At 45.0% G+C, this 20,389-nt stretch overlaps 1 protein-coding gene across 1 annotated transcript in view; it reads right to left on the bottom strand.

Moving 5' to 3' along the window:
* Positions 1-18,451, bottom strand: part of MOCS1 (molybdenum cofactor synthesis 1) — a 52,896-nt gene extending 34,445 nt beyond the window's left edge. Inside the window, 4 exon segments of the mRNA XM_050948527.1 lie at positions 2,529-2,696; positions 3,112-3,244; positions 11,582-11,679; positions 18,371-18,451. Of these exon segments, the coding sequence (XP_050804484.1) occupies positions 2,529-2,696; positions 3,112-3,244; positions 11,582-11,653 (373 nt within the window). The 5' untranslated portion in view covers positions 11,654-11,679; positions 18,371-18,451.
* Between the last annotated feature and the right edge of the window lie 1,938 nt (positions 18,452-20,389).

Below are 20,389 nucleotides of genomic sequence, written 5' to 3'. Positions count from 1 at the left end.
GGTGTGAATTGCGGAGCACTCTAACTGCCCTGGGGAGACCCTGCTGGCGCAAACTACATTGATGTAGTCTATTTGGTCAGGCAAGATGCTGGGTCAGGCAAGCTGCTTGGAGAGGCCCGTTCGCATGTGCACTACATGAGTGCCAAATCTGACGGTGGGAAGCCTCCCATCTCACTAGACTAGGCAGGTAAGTGTGTGTGTTGGTTGGGGGGGGGGTGCGGGCAGTTGGTACCTGCTCCTAGCAAGGGGGTGCACAGTGGAGGTGGTAAGAGTGAACTGGGGGCACCCCGCCTCCTGCAGGCACTCAGCCCCTACCCCCCCACAATCCCCCTGCCTTTCCCAGACACTCATTACCCCAAACCTCCTCCCATACACCTAACCCACTGCCCAGTCCCCAGCTCCCCTGCCTCTCAAACCAGAGTCCCTCCCAACCCCTTGCTGCCTCCCCGCACTGCAAGTCCCAGGAGAAAAGGATCCTCCAACTCTAATGGAAAGTGCCCCAGCTGCCACCTCCTCAGCCCTGCAGTACAGGCTCTCTGGACCAGGGGCAACATACTGAAGTTTTGCCTTGGGCGGCAGATTGTCTTGAGCAGCCTCTGCCCAGAAGAGCTAAATCACAAAACTGAGTATATCCAAGTTGTGAACAATGGAGACCTGAAAAGTCTATTTGCCTTCGTCTGTAGGACTAGGTCACTTCCGCATCGACAACTCTGTTCTCAAACTGCTGCAGTAATGGTGCCTCTGGCACGTCCCCTTGGAAGTCTGCAGAAAACACAGCAGTGGACCTGTCTTGCCTCAGTGAAAGCTCCCTCCATTGTCAATTACAAGCCCTTTATTTTGGGGACCGTGTCTTCAGGTGCCACACACATGCACAGTAAGTTACACGACAACCTATAAGAAGAAAAAAAATGCATATGTGTAGGCCCCTGAATTCTCTAGGTTTTCAAGTCACCCTAGGATAACAAGCCACACAAATACAATGCCCAAAGCTCCAATGAGTTAGTCCAATAGTACAATCATTGAACACCCAGTACCATTAACACAATAGCCACAACCTGCCCCTGACATGAACCAAAATGATCACACAGGTTCACAGATCAACTATAGCAGGCGAAGTGCACAGGCAGAAAGCCTGAGTGCAGACCACATTCTGAATCCATCCTCCAGCAGCACAGACAGCTCTTACAGGATTACGCCACAAATGGATGCAAAATGAGCCTTCTACCCCTCCACTACCAAGGCCAGCACAGCTATTTTGCATAGTGAACTGGCTAATCAATCCAGGCTGCATAGCCCAAATATCTGACAAGCATCAACCACAGGGAAGAGTAGTCAGTTTATTTTGCTGATAAGATAAATTGAAAATGTATGGAGCACTTTGGGACAAATGAAACTCCACTCAAACCAGACTCTATTACCCACCCTGACACAGTTTGGCCCCATCACACACAACAAACTTAAGAAGCCCCACTAAATGTTAGAGCCACAACCCATGAAATGGATCCATGCCCTGCCTGGCTGATAAAAGCCAGCGAAGAACAACTATGCCCACTCAATGGAAATAATCAATGTCTCCTTCAGACAAGCACACCTACAAAACTCTTTGAAAAATGCAATAGTTTGCCCTATCCTTAAGAAGCCATCACTGGACCTTGAAGATCTCCCCTACAACCATCCGGTCTAGAGCCTCCTCTAACTAGACAAAATAACTGAAGGAGCAATAACCACCAAGCTCAAACAACGACACATGACATCGGCCAACATCCTGGATGCCTCACAATCAGGGCCTAGCACAGAGACAGTTCCATTGGCACTAAATGACATTATGGCCATGGACACGAGACTTCCATGTTCACGCTGCTTGACCTTTTTGGCTGCCATTGACACAGAGGACCACTTACTAACCCAGCTACATGATGTAGCAGGAGTAGGTGGCCCAAGCCTACAGTGATTCCATTCATTCCTCTCCAACAGACTGAGTGGCAATAGGTAACTGCCCCCGCCTGCCTCCAACGGCACTCACGTGCAGAGTCCCATGGGGATCCATACTATTCCCTCTGTTATTGTTAATATCTACACAAGCCCACTGGGATTTAGTTTGCTGAGCCCAGGGGGTCTGACAATGGTGTGCCCATTGCACTCAACTATATATCTCATTCTCAAGTGATGCAACCACTGTCACTAACAAGATGTCAGAATGTCTTTGGAGAAAAAGGAGAAAAAAAAAGTCAGCTCCTGGATGAAGTGCAGCTGGTTTGAGCTGAATCAAGGCAAGACGGATACAACACTGGTCAGAAAGGGGAAATGCACTGAAGAACTAGCAGAGATAGTGTCTCAACCTGCCACTGAAGGCATACAGCTCCCATTTGTCAGACAGGCACAAATACGGTTCTCAGATCATGGTAGGGAACATTCCCTCCAAATATAGCCCGCATGCCATGCTGCTCAATTTGATTAGGCCGAGACATCTTTGTGCTGCATGATTTGTGGCACTGCTAAAGAAGGATAAAACCAGACCAGCAACTTACCCACAATATCAACCACGTCAGGTCGGATGAGTGGTTCTCCACCAGTCAATCGGATCTTGTCCACACCTTCCTTCACAAAGAGCCTGGCGAGGGTGATTATCTCCTGGGTAGTGAGCAGCTCTGATTTAGGGGTCAGTTGAACTCCCTCCTCTGGCATACAGTACTGACCTGAATGAGCAATCAAGAAATACGTGGGCAAATGGAAGGATTAGCAAAAAGAGTCGGATCAGCTCAAGGAACCAACGCTGCATTTGGCTACACTTTGCATGGCAATTATAGGCAATTACTAACTGTTTTGCCTTTCAGACGTACAGGTAGCATGAACAAACAAGCCCAGGGACACTGCTGCTGGCTTAATCCCCAAAACAACTTTACACCTACTTGACAGGTCTGTAAATCAAATTTGCCACTTAAGTCTGGAGGGAGGCAAAAGTATTGGTGTCATCAAATCTGTATTTTTTCACCCACAGAGTTTTAGTTTAAATTTTTTGCCCAGCTCTAGCTCCTACAGGTGGACCTCCATATCCTGTGCAGTACATGAAGCTTACTGGGACATGGAGGGGCAAGAAACAGACAGACTTACATCTGAGGTTACATTTCTCAGTCAGGGAGATCCGCAGGTAGTTGTGCCGACGGCCAAAGCTGTCAGTCAGGAAAGCAGAGAAAGGGGCAGCATGTTCAGTTAGGAAACCTTTTCTTCTTGTGCTTGGCAATTCCTGAGGAGAAAAAGCAATAAAACAAATGGCAGCTGTTTTCGCCTTCAATACACCGTACAAATGTTAACTGAGTCTAAACTTCACAGGGAAATTATCATCCACATTTTACAGAAGGGGAAAACAGAGGTACACAGAAGCCAAGTGATTTTGACCAAGACCAAAGTGAGTCTCAGTGGAATAGCTGAGGAGTTCCAGGGGTTTCCCGACTCTCATCTCCTGCTGCATATTTAAAATAGAGGTGGAAGAACCATATAAAATTAGCCATTTTGTGTAGCAGTTGCTATAGGCCTTGTAGCAGGCCGGTGTGGCTCCCCTCCTGCCCAGGAGAGGACGAGCCGTGCCGGATGCCTGAGTGGGCGGGGCTACAGGGCAGTAAGCCCGCCCCTCAGAGGGTCAGGCGGTGACCCGGAAGCACAAAAGCCGGCCATCAGAGATCAGTCAGAGCCCAGCCACCGCCGGGAGCAGACCTACCACAGGGAGCTCGGGACCAGGGCACTTGCCCTGACTGGGCAGAGCTTCTGTGCGCCCGCAACTGGGAGGAGCCACCAGAGCTTCCCCGTCCCTGTTGTTACCCCGAGCAAGCCTGGCCGGATTTCCCGGAGGAGCTGCCGGACCTACCACCCAGCCCCGGCCAGGAGGAGCCCATGCTGTTGGACTTCCTGGGAGTTGACACCACGGACCAGGGGGGAATTGGAAGTAGCCCGGGGGCAGCCGACCCCAGTCAGGCTGCAGATTGACCTGAGCCTATGTCAGTGTGTTGCGGTCAGGATCCCTACTGACCGTCAGCCGTGATAGCCACTACTAGGGCACCGGGCTGGAACGCAGTGGAGTGGGGAGGCCTATGTTCCCCCTGCACCCTTCCAAGGGTGGCAGACTCCCCCTCTCCCTGGCCTGAGGAGGCCATCAAGGCTAGTTGTTTGCTCAGCCCCTCCTGAAGGGCCTAAGCCCGGAACTGAGTGTTGCCCTGCCCTGAGCTTTATTCCTAATTGACTGTGTCTTGCCGCTCAGCCCTGAGACAGAGGGCCTGCGCTTATAATTGACTGTGTATTGTTGCTCAGCCCTGCAACAGAGAGCCTGAGCCCAAGTGACTGTGCATTGTCGCCCAGCCCTGAAGCAGAGGGCCGGACCTGACCACGTGTAGCGGGCCGGTGTGGCTCCCCTACGCCCTCAGGGAGGGTCGAGCCCCGGTCGCACACCTCTACAGGCCTGCTCTGCAAAATATTTTGCACGGACAGCTTGATTCTTGAAATTTGTAAAGACAGACGGAAAGATATACACCCAAAATAGTCATCCAGAGGCCCTCATTGTGGTCCTCAAATTGATCAACCTGGGCATGATCCTTCCAGGCATTTTGCTGCCTAGCAGAAGAACTAAAAGTTAGAAGTGACACTACATCGCTAGCCTTCTGCTTGTGAAAGTTCAAGTACAAGGCAAAAGGCCCTGTTCAACATAAGAACAAATTGGGCCACTCTGAATGCCCTTTAAATCTGTTGGCAACAGCTGTATTTAGAATTGTGTTAGAAGCCTTGTGCTGTGGACATGGCTTGGTTAACATGATTCCCAGCTGAAAGGCCCCGTGTAACTAGTCAGGGAGGCAGTGCTAAAACCCCTAATAGTAATATGACAGTGTTTTAAACAAGGCTATAACTAACACAGTGCTGTTCTCTTCTCTTTTGTGTGCCTAAAAAGTAATAGAAGCATAACACATTTGGGAATGTTACAACCTGGAGTAACTAGTATCTGAAACCCTGGCTTTATGTTCCTGCATGTGTGCGGATACAAAATTTGTATCTGCATCCTATCTCTGAGCTGCAAAAATGGTCTGCGGACATCTGCAGATTTGCAGGGCTCTATGCATATGTAATTAAAGGAAGTAAAACACCAGGAAGGGCAGAGGGTCAGAGAACTGTACAACAGAGGTCGAACATGGGCAGAGCTAAGAAGAGACTCCCCTGCCTGGGTGGGATAGGCCAATCTAAGTTTCAAACAAGTGCTGCTCAAGACACAAACCGTATCAAGCAGCAGCTAACAAAGATGGAAAGCGGGAAAAAAAGAACAACCACCACCGAGGGTTGTGCCAAACCCTCTAGGATTGCCTGAAGCCTTCAGGAATTAAAGATTAATCTTTAGTTAAAGATTATATCAGGTGATGAAACCTCCAGGAATATGTCTAACCAAAACTAGCAAACCTACGCAATGTTTAGTGCACTAGGGTTAAAGTTGAGCAGCAGCCCCAGGGCCACTGCTTTGCTTACTGGGCCATGAAGAGAAGCTGATCCTTGATTAAAAACATCTTAGATATAAATAATTCTGCATCTCATCCCTTTCACAGAGGGGTGCTGGTAGGAAATCATGCTGTCAGCTGCTTCTGGCTTCCTACTCAGAGTCATAACCCTTGCTTATAACCTGACCATCTTTACAGCAGGGGACAAGGATTCCGCTCTGGAGATCAACTACAGACCCTTGGTCCAGCAAAATGTCCCTAAGAATAAAGAATGGGGGAGTATTAGAGAGTTAAAGGAAAGTCTGTCTTTTACCTATTTCCAAGTAAGGAAATTGCAACCACTGATCTTCTGAGTGGGTTACCCCTATCTCTTAACTACTTGGGGAACAAACCCAGACTTGTTTGTGAATGCGGATTAAGACTTCAGAAAATCTCTCCAGAAATATTTATTTTAAAAGCAGAGAGAGTGCCAACATCTAAATTAACACATTAAAGTGTTAGAACAGATCGGTCCCAGAGCAAACTAATTAAGAAAGAGCTATTTGCCAAAAACGTTGCTTCTGCTGATGCCTGCAGGTTCAACATATGCTGTGTGAAAGACTAGAATGCCTTCTCTAAGAGGCTCAAACTACACTGTATGCCTCAGAAATGCAAGCATGCTTTCCATCATCTAGATTATATGGCTGGATTCTAAAATATTATACCAGCACAAATCTGGACACTGCTAAAATCAGTGGAGTTCCCTGAGATATGCACCAGTGTAAATGAGAGCATGTTGTGTTGTACAGGCTTCAGAAGTCTGTGGGATTCCCTCTTCACTTCACAATAACGCAATATCCGCATTAATTTTATTTCTGAATCTCTCAATTTTTTAAATCCATTAATGGCGCCTGTCAAGCTTGTACCTGGTTCTTTCCCCAGCCCACATCTCCACTCTGCCAAGTTTAAACACACCTTTGAGTGGGAGTAAAACTATATAAAAGAGCTTCCCACCCATATTCCCTGTGGCCATTCTCCACTTCTCCCTCCTCCACCTTCTATCCCATGGTCTATCATATCATCGAAGCCTCTGGATAAAGAAATAGCTACTGTGAAAAAATTTGAAAACAAAACCACAATTTGACACAAAGGAACTGAGATCCATGGTCTGCTATTAACATGGAGGTTTGAAACTGAGGTTTGAGACCCTGAAGAAAAAGACATGGTAACCGCAGCCAGTTAGCTCCCTGCCTTTGGGCTAATCCCCAACCACTTCCCATGTGAGCCTACTCCTAAGCAGCATGCTGCAGTATATTAGCAAGTCTGGATATACATCTGCCTTAAAAAGCTTTTTATACTTTTAAAGACTGAACAAGCACGCTCTGATGAACCCCAAAGCTGAAGTCTTAGATGCACTGAAACACAAGATACACATTTTCAAGTAGTTTTTTCATCTCACTCTACTCCCAGCTCTGCCACTAACCTATGGGGTGGTTGGGCAAGTTATTTAACCCCACTGTACTTCCACTTCCCCACCTGTAAAACAGGGATAATACTAGAATCATTTTTATAAGGGTTTTCACAGGCTCAAATGAAAGGAGCTTTATAATTACCAAGTGTTTGAGGTTTTTTTAAAAATACCTGTATGCTTTTATCTGGTGGTGGATGCTCACATTTCTCCATTGATATTAATGGAATTATATTAAGATTTTATGGAGACCAATTGAATAATTATGATTGACACTAAGCAGTCACCGCAGTGGGGGAGGGTTAGGTTGGATATTAGGAAAAATTTTCACTAGGAGGGTGGTGAAGCACTAGAATGGGTTACCTAGGGAGGTGGTGGAATCGCCATGCTTAGAGGTTTTTAAGGCCTGGCTTGACAAAGCCCTGGCTGGGATGATTTAGTTGGGGATTGGTCCTGCTTTGAGCAGGGGGTTGGACTAGATGACCTCCTGAGATTCCTTCCAACCCTGATATTCTTTGATTCTAAATGGAATGAAATAAGGTTAGAATAATGGGATGAGATGTATGAGATGCAGTGGATATGGTTCTTAGAAATGCAATGCATTTTGTTTCCATTAATGCTCTTCAGACACAACATCATAAAATCATTTAAGGAGACAGACTGTGTTAGCAAGTTAAAGAAAAAGGAATATTTTAAGTCCTGTGACTACAGTGGCCAGTTCCAGTCATTCTAGCTATCCTTGTTAGGTTATAAAGGGTAAGGGGTTAAAGGTTAAATGTTAAGATCTGACTGTAAACCTCAGACATTAAATGAGCAACTGGACTCTAGGGCTGCATGATGTGGAGGATATGGAGAGGATGAGAGAACAAGCCATGTGACAGATGTTAGTCCCATCACTCAATGCACTACTGGAAGCTGCTCAGATACTGGGTTGATGAGCATGGTATAAGAACCTATACAGAAGAGCTGTCCAAAGTTGCTCCTGAAAGTGCTTCAGAACTGCTCTGCCCGCACAGGTTGGATGCCAGGGGGTCAAGTGTAGAGGTATACTGGTGAAGCGAGGATGCACAGCCCTGCCCAGGTTATGTCTGGCCAGGGTGGATTTAAAAAAAAATTAAAACAATCAATGAGTAAAAAATTTAATTGTTTTTGATAAAAGGTTTTTTCCTCAAAAAGCATATCTAAAGATAGTTTTAATTAAGATATATTATAGCTCAAAGATATCTCATCATGGAATAGGGATTATAATTCTATAGCATGAGACAATATATTCATGAAATGTTTAAGAAAAGTTTTGTAAATGAGTTCCAATAGTTTATGGATTAGGGATCCAATCTTATGGAATTCCACAGGCTTCTGTACAGATTATTTAGGTTAATTTTTTTTATCTACCCAATGGGACTCAGTCTAGAAGATACCATCAGAAATGCTTAGTTTTGCAGTTCTCAAACTGTGGATTTGTGTCTCCAGAGGTAATGTGCTTGTTAACAGCAAAAATGTTTAAAATAAAGAAATAAATATATAGAGGTGAGAAATAACAGACCTCAACTCTACTGTCCCTCTGCAAATTTGTGTACACAGAGTCTCTCTTACCTCTCTCTAAAAGTGGAAAGTTTCAAAAAGTTCAGTGAATAAAAAAGACTGTTGGGAGAGGAATAGATCTGGACAAAGGTGGAGAAGTCTGGAGATAAATGTGAGAACCAAGGGACATATGCTTGTTTTGTTAAAATATTATGTTTGCTGTTGAAGAAAAAAATCCAGAATATTTAACATTGTTGATTTAGTTAAATAAAACAATTTAAATGTCTGTCTGGTGCTGTTCTCCTCCTAATATAGCATGGCAAGAAAATCCTCCAAATATTAATGAATAACCCAGGGGTTGGCAACCTTTCAGAAGTGGTGTGCCAAGTCTTCGTTTACTCCCTTTAAGGTTTCGTGTGCCAGTAATACATTTTAATGTTTTTCAGAAGGTCTCTCTCTAGAAATCTCTATTATATAACTAAACTATTATTGTATTGTAAAATAAACAAGGTTTTCAAAATGTTTAAGAAGCTTCATTAAATTAAAATGTTGATTTTACGCCGCCAGCCCCCTCAGCTCACTGCTGGTCTGGGGTTCTGTTTACCTAGGCCAGCAGCAGGCTGAGTGGGGCCTGTGGCCAGTACTCCGGCAGGCAGCAGCATGCCATTAAAAATCGGCTTGCATGCCGTCTTTGGCACGCGTGCCATAGGTTGCCAACCCCTGGATTAACTTGTTGAATTGGAGACAGTTCATCTCCCAATGACTTCATAAATATCTGCTTCAATTACCTTTGGTAAATGAAATAACCAAACAATCATTCATTTTCTGATATAGCTGTAAAACTAATCTGAAAAGTATTCAAAATAAATCACTGTTTAAAAACGTAAAGCATGTACCTTCTAAAAATGAAACCTACATCTATCTGAGTTGTGAAGAATATGTATTAAGGTTACAACAACCAACAAGAATGCACTTTTATGTAGAAAACCATGATTAAATCGAGTCTTCCTGGCTAGTGATTTAAATCAAATCCACCTTGTGCCCGGCTGTAGCCAGCAGCATTAGGTCACTCCATAGTTTAAACAAGGAAACCCTAGCACTATTTTTAGAGATATTTACAATATTTTTCCATACTCTAGATACAGCTGTTTATTTCCAAGAAGTTTTCTGGAGATTTTCTGTGTGCTACTCCTGGGGGTGGAAGACAGGTAGGAGATGCACTCCCTGAACAGATCAGCCAGGCAGAGTAGGGCATGTGGGATGGAACAGGGTGCAGCCAGACAGCAGAACAGTGGGAGGTGCAGAGGTGACATCTAATAGCTGAGGCCATTATGAGTCATTGACAGCTGTTCTAACAATGCAATCTTTAAAAAAAAAAAAAAAAAAAAAAAAAAGGGAGCAGAAAGATAATCCTTTTGTAGGAACATAATCTTCCCAGAGACCATTGTTCAATTTACTTCAGCTCTCCACCTGCAGAGATCTTGTAATCAAATGGCAAAAGTCCAGAAGACTTTCAATACAACTTGGCCAGTGGACTGGTAAGATCTGAAAAGAGGCACGAAGCATAAGTGTCTGCTTACATGAAGTGGCCCATTAGCCCTATTTGGGTACATCTACAGTGCAATTATATTAAAAAAAAATAAAAATTCACCACACTGAGCCTCAGATCCCAGGTCAGTCGAGTCAGCCTCCCAGCTCAGGCTCAGGCTCAGGCCGCAGGGCTAAAATTTGCAGTGTTGACATCTGGGCTCGGGCTGGAGCCCAGGCTTGTTGACTCACCCCACTCTCCAGGTTTCAGGGCTCAGGCTTGAGCCCAGGCTCAGAAACTTGGTGAGGGGTGCGGGTCTCCGAGCCCAGGCTCCAACCCAAAGGTCTACACAGACATTTTTAGTCTCGCAGCCTGTGCCCAAATTAGCCGACCTAGGCCAGCTGCAACTGTGTCATAGGTCTTTTATTGCAATGTGGACATACGCTGAGTTACCAGTCCTCCTGCTTTCGGTCATCCATTTTCAGCAGGCAGAATGAAATCTAGGTCTGCTTCTGTCTGAAGTGTACTTACTACACTAAAAAGGATGCCAGATAAAGGCCATGGCTACACTAGAGAGTTGCAGCGCTGGTGAGGGGGTTACAGCGCTGCAACTTAGGATGTGGCCACACTTGCAAAACACGGCCAGCGCTGCAACTCCCTGGTTGCAGCGCTGGCTGTACACCCGGTCAAGCCTCGGGTGTAGGGATTCCAGCGCTGGTCAGCAAGTGTGGACGCCCACCAGCGCTTTTATTGACCTCCGGGGTATAAGGAGGTATCCCAGAATTCCTGTCCACAACAAACCGGAAGAAAGGGAGAGCTCGGAGTTCAGCCAAACTGCTTATTTAAAAAACAAACACAGCTCCTGTTTGCTGAGCGAGCGGAGGCAGGCAGGGGAATTACTTTGGAATGTTCACAGCTGTTTGCTTGAAGAGAGAAACAGCACGCTCACACGGCAGAGGGGGAGGGGGAAGTCCATGTTGAGCAGATGCTTATCTTGTCTGCCGGCTATTTAGGAGTACATAATTTGCATTTAGTGAATGAGAGAGGGGTGGGGGAAGGGAGTCAGAACTTTTAAAATGATTGAAGGTAGGCACTGTGTGTCTTCCAGTCCTTAGAACTTGCAAGGCAGGGAGCTGAGAACAGTGTCAACTCCAAAAATCCATTCTCTCTGTCTCCTCCACGCTCCCTGTCACATTCCACCCCACCCCCCTCTTTTGAAAAGCACGTTGCAGCCACTTGAATGCTGGGATAGCTGCCCACAATGCACCACTCCCAACAGCGCTGCAAATGCTGCAAATGTGGCCATACTGCAGCGCTGGCAGCTGTCAGTGTGGCCACACTGCAGCGCTGGCCCTACACAGCTGTACGAACACAGCTGTAACTACCAGCGCTGCAGAACTGTAAGTGTAGCCATGGCCTCAGTTTGAACAACAGAACAGTATCGGGTGTCAATATAGGACCCTGGCCCTCTCTGTTTGCATTTACCAGCAGGTAAAACTGATAACTACAGACACTCATCAACACACAGCCAAGCTCTCAGTTCGGACCCTATACATGATTCATCCATCATAACTACTAAGAAGGCTTCCAGTTGAGCAGGCAGTGGAGTAAATCTACCTTTAACTCCCAGGGGGTAGTGCAGATAGACCACACGCTGTGTCTGCCAGTTCTGTGTAACCTTGTTGACATTAGGGAGTGCTTCACCAGGCCTGCACCTACCAGAGATAAAAGAACCACCATTAGCTCTGGTGGTAATTTCTGGTAAAAAAATTCCCTAATGTAGACAAAGTATAAGTAAGAGAGCACACAGCCAAGTTTATAGACTTTGCTCATCCCTCAGCTAACTTTGTGGTTGTTTTACATCCTTTGTTTTACATATTAGCAGATAACCAGCAACTTTGCCTATTATAAATGTGAAAGTGGCACTCTGTCTTCAAGGACATGGTCCCAATGTACAGCAAAACCTGCCAAGAGCAACCATTCATGGGAGTTCGCAGAAGTGGATGCTTGTAAGAGGTGGTCTCTTCAAATGTATGGTATTGCCACCCTTACTTCTCTGCTGCTGACGGCAGCACTGCCTTCCGAGCTGGGTGCCTGGCCAGCAGCCACTGTTCTCTGGCCGCCCAGTTCTGAAGGCAGCTGGAGAGCAGTGGCTGCTGGCTGGGTACAAAGCTCTGAAGGGATTAAGAAAATGTCACTGGTTGCAGATGACAGGAGGTCGCTCTTCACAGTTTCTTCACATTTAAATTATAGGGGGGAAAGTTCCATGGCCTCTGCAAGTACTCACTTGTGACTGGTGGGCTCTCTTCAGAGGTGGTCGCTAAAGCAGGTTTTACTGTAGTTTTATAAATCTTTTAGCTATTTAAATATACTTTTTGAAATAAAGATCTGCTTCCTTAATTGGATTTTTCTTCAGTTGCATAAAACTGTTTGTTATTGTAATGTGGCTCGAGTGCTAGAAGCTGCTCCACCACAAGCATGCAAAAGCTAGTGTTACACAAGGTTATGAAAGATTTCATTCACTTTAAAGGGGTCAGAGAGGAAAGCTTACTACCCAGGGCTTTCCCCAGTGAAAGAATGACTCCAATTGTCCCGCTCCCTCTGCCCAAGTGATGCAAACTGAGAGATTCACCACTAACTCATGTCATATGGATCGGCAGACTCATGTTGATATGGTCCCTTTAAAAGTATTGTTGGAAATAATTAATAATCTTTGCTTGGTGTGTAGCAAATAGGCTTGTGTAAAATAACCGACATGTTTTCATCCTGACTACTAGAAGTTCCTATTCATTAGCTTGTTGTCATAACCTTATACCCGGATACAGTTTAGGGGATTGATAATGGGAAGAGTCATAAGAACGGCCATTCTGGGTCAGACCCAAATGTCCATCTAGCCCAGTATCCTGTCTTCTGACAGTGGCTATTGCCAGGTGCCTCAGAGGGAATAAACAGAACGGGTAATCATCAAGTGATCCATCCTTAACTGCTTAGGTTTCTAGGTCAAATCCAGCCTAGGCTGGTGCTGACAGCAAGTTCCCACTAACTAATGGTTGTTCATAGACATGCGAGATGAGCTTGGTAGTTCTCTTTCCAATTTCTAGTGGGACGGTTGTCTATATTACCAAAAAACACACCTCTTCAGTTAGCACTCACTGGCACAGATCAATAGCCTCAGTAGGAAGGCCAAGGATTAAATGGCTATGGACTCTGAACTATTTTCATCCTACCTGAAGGATCAGTTGAGGCACACTGATAGAGAGGAGCTGGGGAAGCCTGCTCTGCTACTGACTGTAGTGCTATCTGATCTGTGAACAAAGGACTTCAGACTCCTGGGCTGTCAATCTGACACTTTATATTAGATGTTTAGAAGTTAGAAGATCATACTGAATATTTAAAAAAAAAATATTAAACAGCTATTCCTGTAACTCTCTGTGACAGGGTGTCAAGCCTCTGGATGTGTATAATATATATAACTAGAGATATACCTATCTCCTAGAACTGGAAGGGACCTTGAAAGGTCATCAAGTCCAGCTCCCTGCCTTCACTAGCAAGTCCAAGTACTGATTTTTGCCCAGATCCCTAAGTGGCCCCCTCAAGGATTGAATTCACAACTCTGGGTGTAGCAGGCCAATGCTCAAACCACTGAGCTATCCCTCCCCGCAGTTAATCAGATTAATTTTTCCACAAATATCAAAAAATTTGAAGTTATCACCAGAAATATTAACACCCATTAAAAATATCACAAAATGGCCTAGAGTAGGGTTCTCAAACTTCATTGCACCACGACCCCCTTATGACAACAAAAATTACTACATGACCCCAGGAGCAGGGACTGAAGCCTGGGCCTGTTTGAGCCCCGCCATCCTGGAGGGCAAAGCCCGAGCCCCTCTCCCCCAGGTGGAAGAGGCACAAAGCCAAAGCTCAAGGGGATCAGCCCCAGACAGGGGGCCTGTAACCTGAGCCCTGTCGTCCAAGGCTGAAGCCCTTTGACATTCTTCACTTTACTTTCCAGAGACTATAAAGATATAACAGACTTCTCTGAGACGCTAACAAAAAACTATCAAGCGTTTGGTCTTGATAAATCACTAAATAGGCATTTGTAGAGAATTTTGCTGGGGGTGAAGAAACAAGCATGACTGGTCTAAAAAAAGCCATCCAAACCCAGAGGGAGCAAGGCTACAGAGCAGCATAGGGGCAGGGCTTACACCATCATGCTGTATGTGGGGGCAGCGCTTGGTCCAAGGAAAAAAAAAAAAAAGCCCAGAGAAAAATGGCCCCCAAATTAAGTGTAAAACCCCACAGGCTGCAAGTAAGTAAAAAATGCCACCCAGTCTTTAAAAGGTAAGCCCAAATATCTCTTAATTTGAGCTACTTAGGCAACTCGATGGTGGGCCTGTCTAATGCCTTGGCTACACTCACACTTTACAGCGCTGCAACTGGGGTGTGAAAAAACACCCCCCTGAGCGCTGCAAGATACAGCGCTGTAAAGCGTCCGTGTAATCAGGGCAGCAGCGCTGGGAGCGCGGCTCCCAGCGCTGCACGCTACACCCGTAAGGGATGTGGTTTACATGCAGCGCTGGGAGAGCTCTCTCCCAGCGCTGCCGCTCTGAATACACTCACACTTCAAAGCGCTGCCGCGGCAGCGCTTTGAAATTCCAAATGTAGCCATACCCTAAGATGCAGCAGTGTGGCCTGCTGTATGCTACAGCCTCACCCAACACATCTCTCCCACTTTCAGCCTTTCCCCAAACACTTGTCTTCATTCCTCATGGAACAAGGAAAGGAATACCCAGATCTGCAACATGTATTGTGTGCGGAACATCTCATTTCGGTGACACAAGTAGGTAGTATTCAGGGGATAAACATCTCCTTCCTCATTTAGGTGGATGGCAGAAAGGAGCCCCATATTCAAACCCTACCGAGGGGCATGCCAAGTGGCAAACGTTATCATATTTAGAATATCTGCATAATTTACAGCAAGCAGCATCTGATTCTGGTGACCCATCTGAGTGCTTATTTTGTGGAAGGAACTTGCCTTTGACCCCTATAAAGGAGAGAGAAGAAAGGGGGATACAGAACTCCATTTTACATGGCATAACTGACATTGATTGGCTGCTTAAGTCACATGGCGACTCAGATGACATTTTAGATCACAATACAACTGTCACCACCATACACATAAGAGTCAGAGATCTACCCACCAGATATCTCAAGTACTTTCCCCTTATTGCAAAAAAAGGTGACTGACAATATTCTGCTCTGAAACCTACAAAGCAGCGTTTAAAAGAGCAAGAATCAGAGGGGTAGCCGTGTTAGTCTGGATCTGTAAAAGCAGCAAAGAATCCTGTGGCACCTTATAGACTAACAGACGTTTTGGAGCATGAGCTTTCGTGGGTGAATACCCACTTCCTCAGATGCATGTAATGGAAATTTCCAGGGGCAGGTATATATATGCTAGCAAGCAAGCTAGAGATAACGAGGTCAATTCAATCAGGGAGGATGAGGCCCTGTTCTAGCAGTTGAGGTGTGAAAACCAAGAGAGGAGAAACTGGTTCTGTAATTGGCAAGCCGTTCACAGTCTTTGTTCAATCCTGAGCTGATGGTGTCAAATCTGCAGATGAACTGAAGCTCAGCAGTTTCTCTTTGAAGTCTGGTCCTGAAGTTTTTTTGCTGCAGGATGGCCACCTTAAGGTCTGCTATAGTGTGGCCAGGGAGGTTGAAGTGCTCTCCTACAGGTTTTTGTATATTGCCATTCCTAATGTCTGATTTGTGTCCATTTATCCTGGACAGTCTATACGGAAAAGGATAAATGGACACAAATCAGACATTAGGAATGGCAATATACAAAAACCTGTAGGAGAGCACTTCAACCTCCCTGGCCACACTATAGCAGACCTTAAGGTGGCCATCCTGCAGCAAAAAAACTTCAGGACCAGACTTCAAAGAGAAACTGCTGAGCTTCAGTTCATCTGCAAATTTGACACCATCAGCTCAGGATTGAACAAAGACTGTGAATGGCTTGCCAATTACAGAACCAGTTTCTCCTCTCTTGGTTTTCACACCTCAACTGCTAGAACAGGGCCTCATCCTCCCTGATTGAACTGACCTCGTTATCTCTAGCTTGCTTGCTAGCATATATATACCTGCCCCTGGAAATTTCCATTACATGCATCTGAGGAAGTGGGTATTCACCCACGAAAGCTCATGCTCCAAAACGTCTGTTAGTCTATAAGGTGCCACAGGATTCTTTGCTGCTTTTAAAAGAGCAAGGTATTCCTGATGGAGCAATTTTAAAATTGCTCAGTCTCTAGGACAGCAATTTTAGACTTAAAGCTCTGCTTGTGGTCACATAGTAGACTTTTTAAATTATGTGAACCATCAAAAACCTAACAACCATTTTTCTAAATTGAGCCAGTTTTACTGACATGTAAGTTGTTTACTGTCAGTTTGATTTCTTGTAAAAAGTATTAAATTCACTGTCAATTTAAAAATATTACTGACTTCCAGAAACCAGCACCAGAACCTAGTCCCAGTCTGTTGTTTGCTTGTTAAGGGGCTGCCCTGTGAGCGAATGTAATCAATAAATCATGTAAAACTTGTGATTATTCTGTATGTCAAGTCCTATTTTGCAGAAGTGTGCCAGACACTTACACTCTGCATGCTCTTTTGTGTCCTTCCACCCCCAGTTTGGCACTGAGGAGGTGGAATTAATTTTTTGAGGCATTTAACAGTTAAATTGGGAGCAGCCTAGTTAGGACAATGTTTTTGCTGCGGAAATTCAGTTTCAAGTAAGCTGTGCAAAATGAACAGCCAGCCTTCCTACTAGGAAGTCCACATGACCTCTTGGGTTACATCCAGTTGATCATCAGAGGACCATTTTCAACAAAGATGGCCACTTCTGGCATTTACAGATAATGTGCTTTTGAAGAGCGTACAGTATACTCAGAACAGATAAGTATTATTATTACAATTGAGACAAAAAACAGCTTGTAATAGGGGGAGAGGAGGTATTTTTGCTTAAAGTTAACACATCCACGTTGAACATTTTAAAGTGCACAGAATTCCTTACTACTAACATGGCAGATTATAAACACTGAAAGAATTTTTAAAAAAATCTAATTTACTTTTCACAACATATACCATTTAACTATCGGGTTTTTTCCTCACCTTGGACAACTGAAAAACTATTCAGTTTCACTACTGCTTTCAGTTAATTCCAGCTCCAATGCTAGGATATTATAGTCGCAATTACTTTACAGGAATATTTAAACAGAAATCAGAAAATGCTGAATGAAACCAAATTTAAAGCAGTAGTACATTACTAAACACAACACTTAAATCTGGAGCTTAATCTATGTGACATTACTTCCAATTATAAAACATTACTTGTACAGCAGTTTTAAGAAGTCACCCTTTACACAAGGATGTACCTTTTGAATAAACTCACACTTACGATAATAGTGAACATTTTTTTTTAAAAAATAGATAAGATTAGAGGGATACGGTTTTCACCTTCGTTTCCAGTTGTGAACTGTCATGTGGCACTGTTCTCCCCCATTAGCCAGCTGCCACATTCCAGTCCAGATGTGGTTACCTTTCACTGGTGAGACCAAGGATTTCTGTACACAATATTTCTGTAAAGCACTTTAGGATCTCTCAGTGGGAAAAAAGGGTGCTATCTAAAACCAAGATCATCAGTGTTCAAACAGTAGTTGCACATCTCAGTATTAACAGGAGCGCCTTTAACAGATTTATAAAAAATTATCTACAGTCCACCCATTTTTTCTTTCTTTCTTCTAGAAAACTTCTCCCTCAAAGTAGCTGACTGTGCAACTCAGCTTTCCAAGAAAGACAGATTTAGCATCCTGCAGCTCACCCTGACAGGCATTTTCACACGGCTACCTCCTCTATCCTGATGTTGAAAGTCTCCTGGCATATTCGGTAAGAGCAAGTGGTTGTGCAAGTATCTTGTTTCAAAGTCCTCACCTGCCTGCTGCTCAGCTGTTGCCATCCCCCCCCTTCGTCCCAGAGGTGGCCTTGTGCCAGTGTTAATTGCTCCGTAAAGTATGATCCCCCATTTCTCCCTCAGCACCCCCAAAAGGTAGATAACCCCTAGCCGCCAAATGACCCTCTTCCTTGGCATCCTCCCTGTATAACCACTGCCCCATTATTCCCTATGCATATTATCCCCAGGGGCTTGCACCCACCTGATCCTTAAATCCAACCACCCTCTGGCCCCCTCTCCCTAGCTAACTCCCATCCCACCAGCCCCCTCCCAATTCCCCCCATTTAACTCCCTCCTCCCCAGCTGCCTCCCACAACCTCTCTACTGAGCCAGACACCTGTCCGCCTACGTGACTCCCCCGGGGCTCCCATTAACGCCCCAGGCTGCTGCCCCCCACTCACGTGAGCCGGGGCGGGGGCAGCCACCAGCGCTTGCTGCTGCTGCTGCCGCACAGGAGTCCCGGAGCTGCAGCTCCTGCCAGGCCGGGCACGCAGGGGCCCCCGCAGGAGACACCCGCGAACCCCCTGCGCCACTGCCATAAGCCCTGGCTGAGCCCGTCCCGCGCGTAGACAGCACCTGCGCGGAACCCCAGGCTACTTCTGCCCGGGACAACAGCAGCTGCCGCCGGCCTGAGTCACGTGGGGGGAAGAGGCCCAGCCAGCCAATCGCAGTGTGGGGACGGCTGAGGACGCCGTGCCGCATGCTGGGAGTTGTAGTTCCTCGCGTGCTTCGGGGTCGCAGGTGGTTCCAGACTGAATCCACAGGAAAGGATCGCTGTGTAGCTAGCTGTCAGGCGAGGATTAATCCTAGACGCCCGGCTCAGGCAGCCCACCAGGTCCTTGATCTCCTTACGCCTGCTGCTACAGTTAACAGAGGAGTGGTTTGGGGCACTTTTCATGTGTGTGTGTTTTAATTAAATTACAAACAGTGACATGCAAAGGCAAAAGAGAACTGGGGCTGGGACATTTGGTCTTGCTCATGCGATCACATCCTCCAACTCAGATCTAATGGCAGGAAAAAGGCCTTTGTTTACTTTTTCATGATATCAAGATAATGCCTGAAGGAAGTACAGTTTCAGGTTTTGCCTGCTGGAAGACTGTGAACAAACAGAGAACTGGCAGGGATTTTGACATCAGAAGTACCATCACAAAATGGACAACAAGATTTTTATTCGGATTGTTTAAAAAAATTTTTTTTTGCTAATTCCTGGTTAGCTCAAGTGTATGAGAAACAGTTGCAAGAAAATATATTTTTGTTAAAGATTCAAAGTCTTCAAAAGAACTGAGAAATCTCCCAGACCATTTCTCTGGGTCCTCCAAGGAGTTCTCTAGCAAAAACAGGGGAAACAAAATTTTACATACTCAGTACTTCTAAATTAAAAAAACCAAAACTTTCATGTTTGAGACTGACAGATAATTATGCTTCCATTTCGCTTTACAGAGCACACAAAAGCACACATTTGGGCCAATTGATGGCAGCATTCTGGTTCAATTGATGATAATATGCTGGTACCTTTCATTCCTATTTTTGTTTTTCTTTAATATAATGTTGCACCACAGACATTTTGTTTATATGCAAAAATTGAACAGTAAGTCTCTACCGACTGTGGGCCAAATCCTGTTTTCAGTTATCAGAAGCTTAAACCCCTATCATCTGAGCTAAAAAAGCAACACGATTAGTTATGATTAAGCAGCCAGCTGTTATAGTCACTGTTCAATTAAGCAAACAAATATTTTCAATAATAAAGATAATGTTTAATTAAAACATAAACTGCTTGATGTTGTGTGCAACTGCAAAAAGGTAAATGAGCAAGTTATGGCTTGCCTAATCACCAGCAGTTTTATGAATTCTTTCCATGATGCCTCTGTTTTCCTCTCCCTTATGGTGACTCTTCCCCTACAGTCAACGGTTTGATTTTTTCTTAACTACAAACACCTACGCAGGTGCTAAACTATACTTACATTGATTTTGATGGGACTGTGCATATTAGAAAAGTTAAGCATATGTATTAATGTTTGCAGGATTAAGGCCTTAGACCCTGTCTGCATGGAAAAGTATTTCCTGTTATACAAGTATAGTCTTACTACATAACCCCCTATGAGTATTCTTATTCTGAGATGTGTATCTTTTTTCAGTCTAGCTTAAGCTCCTTCCCAAACAACAGTCAAACAAAAAGAAAAAAAGCCCTTCTGGAACAAGAGTGTTTACAGACGGATTATACCAGTACAAAATATATTAGCTCAAAAATCACACCTAGCTTATACCAAATAGACTATTCTGGGTAGCCAGGGCCTCAGACAGACTGTTTTCCTTGTGTTTTTCAACAGCTTTCCAAATGCGCAGCACTCAGTAAGGAATTGAAGGTGTGAGGTTTGCATCTTCATCCCACGATGCTGTGTTATGTTGCGCCTTCACATTGT

This window comes from Gopherus flavomarginatus, chromosome 4 (assembly GCF_025201925.1).
Source record: "Gopherus flavomarginatus isolate rGopFla2 chromosome 4, rGopFla2.mat.asm, whole genome shotgun sequence".
Lineage (NCBI taxonomy): Eukaryota > Metazoa > Chordata > Testudines > Testudinidae > Gopherus > Gopherus flavomarginatus.
Note: the sequence above shows the minus strand (reverse complement) of the source record. Positions and strands in the feature narration are given on the sequence as shown.